Source organism: Thunnus maccoyii, chromosome 17 (genome assembly GCF_910596095.1).
Source record: "Thunnus maccoyii chromosome 17, fThuMac1.1, whole genome shotgun sequence".
NCBI lineage: Eukaryota > Metazoa > Chordata > Actinopteri > Scombriformes > Scombridae > Thunnus > Thunnus maccoyii.
In genome coordinates, this window is record NC_056549.1 from 3,454,588 (window position 1) to 3,461,622 (window position 7,035).

Here is a 7,035-nt window from a genome sequence, read left to right on the forward strand (position 1 = left end):
TTATCTCTGTGGGGAATTTGTCTATGCTGTCCAAACCTTAAAAAGAAATGTACTGTCTATTCTATCCTAACATTCAACTATTTACAGTGTGCAGAACAGACTGTGCTTGACACATGAAGAGAGAGACGTTTCAGTTCAGTGATGGTTGTTCTAGTGTTGAGTTAAAGTTAAAATCTTAGTTTTCACTGCTATTTTATTTCTTCTTATATTTTTTTCTTTCATGTCTGTTATTTTTTAGGGTGTAATAATTGAAACATTTATGTCTCTGTTCAGTTTTGCTTTGTTATGGTACAAAAGTGTCAAAAGGCAAGATTGAGCAGAGGTGGGATGTGATCATGTGACATCCCCACTTGGTGTCATCCTTGAGAGTCATATATTAAACAGCTGAATATGGAAAGTGGAAAATTATAGGAAATCCAAAGAGGTTGTAGATCTATTGTACAGTTTCGCAGCTTAAAATAAAATTCAATTTATGTTTCATGCCTCTTTCAGATTTTCTTAGAAACTAATATTTGTGTTTGGTGCATTATTTTGGAGAGAGATTAAAGCAAATACATCACACACTCTTCTTGATTCATCTGACAACACACCAGTAGCCCTGAATCACAGCTTCCTCTTCTGCTGGTTAGTCACACTTACTTCATGGGTCCTGTAATTACTGTATAATTCAAAAACTATGATGAAATGTGAAAATGTACACTTCCGGCAAACTTATAAGGGAAGTCACTATGATGAAGTGACACATTTCTCTTCAACACGCACCCGTTCAGAGACTCTGACACTTAAGAAAGAAGGAGCAGAAAAAGCAGACAGAGAGGCACGATGGCTGAATTCAGATGGATTAAAATGTTTTTATTTCTTATACTGGAGCTTCAGATTACAGGTAAGGATACATAGAACATACCAGAAACATTTTATTGGATTAAAACAGACAACAGCTGTTTGTTTTTCACCTGATGAATTTAGTAGAGTACTACAACCTGCTAACCTCTGTTGAATCTAAAATTTTCTTCATGCTATCTGTCAGAATAAAAGACATGTTTATATTTCAGTTTATTATTCATGTTTCTATCACCTCTTTATCACAGCAGTGACTGGACAGTATTCCTCCGTCATTGTCAGAGATGGAGATGATGCGACTTTGCCTTGTGAAAGTGTGACAGCCAATCAGGGTAAATGTGACAATATTAACTGGCTCTTCAGTAGTTCAGGAAACCCAGTGGATCTGGTCAAACGTGGACAGATTCATGAAAATACCAAAGTTAAATCAGACAGACTGAGTGTTACAGCGAACTGTTCTCTGGTTATAAAGAAGGTCACACAAGAGGATGATGGTATTTATTACTGTCAGCAGCACATATCAAGACAAGACTTCCAGGTTCTTCTGTCTGTTATTAGCAGTGAGTATTTACATTATTAAGTTTTCAGCTCTACAATAATATATATATATTATATATAATATACTGAAACATTACAATAATTGATGAAGCAATTTTGTATTTACGTTCTTCACCAGTGAATAAACATGAAGACAGTGACTATGTGTCGCTGTCCTGCTTGGTGAGGACACATTATCAATGTGTACACACAGTGAGGTGGCTGAATGAGGGTCATGATGTGGATGAAGACGTGACAATATCACGGGATGGCTGCTATGGTGCAGTGAGATTTCCTGCTTCTCATCTCAAGCTGAAGTCAACATCTCATGAGATATTTCAGTGTAAAGTGACAGATGGTTACACTAACAAAGAACATCTGTTTACCTTCAGCCCTCCGTCCTCAGGTGAGAATATGAATTATCACAAACTACAGTTCAGTAATGAGAGATCAATATTCAATAACCTCTAACCCTTCTTTCCAAACTAAGTGTTGTTGTATAACTAACAGAAGACCATTGATGTGTGAAGTGATTCTGGGGACACTATAAGAGTGAAGTTATTGAATATTGTTTGAAGTGTCTCTTTTCGGTCTCTGCACCTTCGTCTCACAGTCAGCTGTACATAGAGAACAATGTTATTAGTCCGGCTCAGAGGACGGCTCACTGAAAATAAGGTTGTAGCTTGTTGTCTACCTTACTACGGTAGGAAAGAGGCCTCGTTTGTGTTTTAACAATGTTTCTCTTATGAATTATTGACATGTTCATCACTCTTAAGTGTCCTCTGGAAACACTTCCCTTGTTGTTTCTGTAATGTGTTATGTTGTGGTATTTGCAGTGTGTTTTCTAAATGCTGTGCATGTGTTTTCAAATTAATGAGGATGTTTTCTTATTTTGCTGGTGTTTTGTCTATTTGCATGAGTTATCTTAAGTCGCAGTGTGTTTTGCCCTCGTCGGTTACCGTATAAACCACTTTCTCATGTACATTTTTTATAAGAAACGGAGCCAATTCTTTCAGACTTTCACTCAACAATAAAAACATGATATTCCATATACTAATGTTTCAAGATAGGTGAATACAAAAGAAACATTTGGATAAAGCACACACACACACATATATATATATATATATATATATATATATATATATATATATATATATATATATCCAATAACAACAATAATGATAATAATTAAATCACAATCAGATCTGTGTTTATCTCGTCATTGTTAGAGGGTAAAACCTCCAGAGCTCTGCTGCTGTTGTTACCACATTCTCACCAAAACACTTCCCCTTCAGTTCTCAGGAACATTTACTTCAAAAATACAATGAGGAACTAACAGGTCTCAGACCACTAACAAAAACATCTTATCTGTTCTTTCCCAGCTGTTGCAGTATCACCATGTTGCATCATGTTGAGCATCAAGAGTCAAAGTTTGACTCTTCACCTGTCTGTTCATGTGTGCTGTTAATCATCACCATGAATCCTGTCTGTTGTTAAACATGATAAAAAATGTAATTCTGTCTTAAAGCAGAAACATACTTCTGCTTCATAATCAGTTAATTTGCTTTAAAATCACTTGTATGTAACTGTTATTTAACCAGGCAGATGTCTCTGCTCCACAGCAGATTAGTGTGAAATTTGTACCATCTTACATCCATGTTTTCCCATTTTCAAAGCATTACATGATGAGATCATGATCATAAACATGAGGTAGTTATAAATACAGCAGTGGAAAGGAAGTGGTGTTGGTGGTGAGTGGGTGGAGACAATCACCCTTAACTTATTGAAGGGTATTTCCTCACCACAGTTTGTTGCTGTTTGAAGATTTAATTTGTCCAGATGAGGATGTAAAAACCACAACATCAACACCAACAGGTATAAGTGGAAAAAGCGAATAAGTCGAGCCAAAACAACTTTCTTTTGTCTTCTGGTTCATCTCTCTGTCTGTCTCTTGTTCTTTTTTCATGTTCAGGTGAGGACATAAGAGCTGCAGCAACAAAATCAACACCTATAAGTTCAACAAAAACAACAAAATCAACAACAACCAATGATACTCCAACAAAACAACAAGGTAGTGATTTAACAACTTGTATCTCTCTGAGTGTAAAGTATGAATATCAGACTGTGTCTTGGCTGTGGGTGGAGATATTCTCTTATTCAGTTCATCTCAGTCAGTGTGTTCACACACATGTCTGAGTCTCAAACCTTGTTGTTGTTCACTGTTCTCTCTCTTTCTGTCTCTCAGCCTTTGACGTTTAAAGTTAAAAACAGATAGAAGAGAAATATTTGTAATTGTAATTTGTAGATTTGTATTTTTGGTGCTTCCTATCTGTAGCAACATACACTTAGTTCACAGTTCAGTTCAAATATTGAACTATATTGTACTAATATTGTAATGAAGCAGTGATAAATGCAACATTTTTCAGGTTATAAAAAACACACATGCTGTATATACTGTATTTCTCTCATCTTTTAACTACAGGAGTCTAAACAGTGAAAAATGTTCTTAATGTTTTAATTCTCTTTGCAGTTTGGTTGAGGTTCATCATCGTGTCTGTGGGTTTAACTGCACTCATAATAATCGTTGTGTCAGTCAACATATGGACTAGAACTAAAGGTGAGAACATTCACAGAACGTTTATGAACAAGAAGTTTTGATGAACTCAGATTTTTACTGATGAAGCTAAACTCTTTTTTTGTGTTTCCAGTGAACAAATCACAGATGGATGACAATGCTGTGAGTTTAAAAACTGAATATTCAATTGTTTATGTTTGTGGTAGTTCACTATTTACTGTGATTCTATAAAGACAATAAGAATAAACATCGTTGACTGTATTAGTCTGACACAAAGGTTGTTTATTTGTTCTATTTAATCTCAGAATCTCAGGTGTGTTGTGTTATTTTTCACAGGTGCATAATGATGAAGATGAAGATGAAGGTACGGTGGACTATGAAAACGATGGAGAACCTTTTGCTACTGTCAGACTCCACTGATCAACAACTTTCACACCAACATCAACTCACCAGAGTCCACCGCAGTTAAATAACATTTCATCAGATTTTATATGAGAAGTTAAAGCCTTTGTTTGTGTTTTGGTGGGTTTAGGTGGCTGATTCTTTTTTTAACTGCAGTACTGTTCTGTCAAACTTTTCACCCATTTTAAGAATTTAAACAAATGTTTAAAGTTTGCTTTTTACACTGTAGCTTTGTCTCAGTTTTATTATTTATCATTATTATTATTTGTAAAGAAAACAAACTTTTAAGTTACCTTCATTTTGGATTGTTTTTAACATGTTTTTTTTAAATTGTGTAGAATAGACTTAACTGAGCTGGGAGCTCTAATAGAGTCAGTAACTGTCTTCTCTTTATTATAACTGATATTATATTACTGGCCAGTATTTCTCTGTGTTTCCTTGCTGAGCTGCAGTGGACGGATAATAACACAAAGACGGAAAAAAAAGACTGTAACTTTAGGAGATTCCCACTTGATTTGATTAACTCCTAGTGCTGAAGCTTCATCATATTTATCATATTTATTTCAAGATCCTTATGAAGCTCTTAATGGTCTTGTTCCTACCCATTTATCAGATTTGCTTTTAGCCTATGAACCCTCTAGAACCCTCAGGTCTTCTGGTAGTGGCCTTTTAATTATTCCAAAAGTCAGAACAAAAACCCACAATGAGGCATCCTTCTATTACTATGGTCCTTGTCTCTGGAACAGTCTTCCTGAAGACCTGAGGGCAGCGGAGAATGTTGATATTTTTAAAAGCAAACTCAAGACCTTTGAGATCACACTTCAACATTGTATCATTTTTATTTATTTTATTATTATTTTATTTTACTGTAATCATTGGCTGGAATGATTTCAGTGAGCAAAACCTGTTTCAATGTTCATATGGGCACCTGACTGTTATTTAAAGACAAACTTCAAAAAATGTGAACCTGTCCTTTAAACTGCCTCACTTCAAACTGTACATTGCTGTTGTATTAATTTGATGTTTCTGGCAATAAAAAGCTGTTTCTAAACTGTAGGAACTGTGTGAACTCAAATGGTTTGATAATCTTAATGATGACTGTGTGAGGATACAGGTCTTTGAAGGTTAAGTGACTGAGATACAAGCACAAGAAAACACCAACAAGTTCACTTTTAGTTACACAAACATTTATTACTAAACATTACAGCTACAACAGATTACAAACAAACACACAAGAGGACATTAGTAAACTGGTACACAAGGCTATGGCTAGTGAATGATTGAAATGAATGATGCAGAGTTATCTATTGTGTAGTTGGTATAACATACCTGATAGATCAGATGAGAAGCCAGTTAATGGAGATTTTGTGGAAAAACTTGCTTACTCCCAGGGGTGGTTTCTTGTGGAGTATGGAGTTTGAAGTGCTGTGGTGAGTAGCTGAAGTCTGAAGCTTGAAAATGATGAATAAGTAGGCCAGTCCAGATCTGGATAGTTCCCAATGGAGGAGCCTCTGATTTAGGCTCTCCTCAGCTCTCAGCCTGCATTGTTTCTCAGTTAAGAGACTATTAAAGTTTTGGTCTGGCTGCACAGAAGATGTCTCATAACAATTGCATAATTTCTAATTTTGCCTTTTGGATAGTGGCTCTAGTATATTTAGAGTGAAACAAGCAGAATGGTACTAAATATGACATGTTAGTGTTATCAAAGATGATGGAATTGTTAGTGTTAAACTTCCTGGCTTGAAGGCAGCGAATATCACTACAGCAGACACATGTTATCATATACACACACATACTAAAGTACTGTATTCATTTTCCTTCGACAAAATCTAAAACTACATTTTAGAGTCCATGTGTTTTCAGTCCTTTGTTCTCCTTGGTCCGACTGCAAATGGCAAAGGTCCCAGCCTTGTGCTAGATTTGTGTGTGTGTGTGTGTGTGTGTGTGTGTGAGTGAGTGTGTCTGTATGTGTATGTGTGTGTGTGACATGTTGTGTAGCAAGTCTTGTTTCTCCATATTGTTGGTGGTGATGACTTGCAAGTTGTCTGGTGCTCTTATGCTGGTTTGCCAGGGGATCTTCTTCAGGTCTTTGGTTGCTTATTTGAGACCCAAACATTTTTCACACACAGTTCCTGGTAAATTATTGGGATAATCTTTCAGGCACTGCTACTCTTTAGTGGCAAAGCAGGAGATGAGTTTCTTATCTTGATCTTGTTTGCAGGATGTTGTGATAGCTTGGTCAGTAAGAAGAATGGAAATCTCACTAATGTGTTGTTGGTGGGCATTCCTGGGGGGTTGAAGAAGGTTCTGTTGCTTGAGGGTTTGTACCGTCTGCATTTGAAACATGAGGGGACTTTCCCCTACATCAAACATCTGAATGAGTGGAAACTGTAAGAAATCCAAAGAGGCTGTAAATCTATTGTACAGTTTTACAGTTTAAAATAAATTTCAATTAATGTTTCATGCTTCTTTCAGACTTTTTTTTATATGTTTAGTGCATTATTTTAGAGTGAAAGATTAACGTACACACATTCATCACAAGATCTTCTTGTTGCTGGTTTTTTTTTGTGTGTACAGCAGACGCCGCTGCGCATTTGCAGAAACATGTCTCTGTTTACAGTGCTTAGCTAACGTTTTTTGTTACATATCACAACCCACAACAAGTTTTTTTGAGAAAT

General features: G+C 36.0%; 1 protein-coding gene across 1 annotated transcript; it reads left to right on the forward strand.

Moving 5' to 3' along the window:
• Positions 1-765: 765 nt before the first annotated feature.
• Positions 766-1,848, forward strand: LOC121882763. Its single transcript, XM_042391205.1, has 3 exons — positions 766-883; positions 1,089-1,400; positions 1,517-1,848. Exons 1-3 carry the CDS (start codon positions 823-825, stop codon positions 1,846-1,848), a joined length of 705 nt encoding a protein of 234 aa, XP_042247139.1. The 5' UTR covers positions 766-822.
• The last annotated feature ends 5,187 nt before the right edge of the window (positions 1,849-7,035 follow it).

What these genes read in the sequence shown, in the direction of transcription:
- LOC121882763 (XM_042391205.1), top strand. Translation starts at nt 823, where the DNA reads ATGGCTGAATTCAGATGGATTAAAATGTTTTTATTTCTTATACTGGAG. An exon ending in ACTGGAGCTTCAGATTACAG is followed by an intron (nt 884 to 1,088) that starts GTAAGGATACAT and finishes TCTTTATCACAG; the next exon opens with CAGTGACTGGACAGTATTCC. An exon ending in TCTTCTGTCTGTTATTAGCA is followed by an intron (nt 1,401 to 1,516) that starts GTGAGTATTTAC and finishes GTTCTTCACCAG; the next exon opens with TGAATAAACATGAAGACAGT.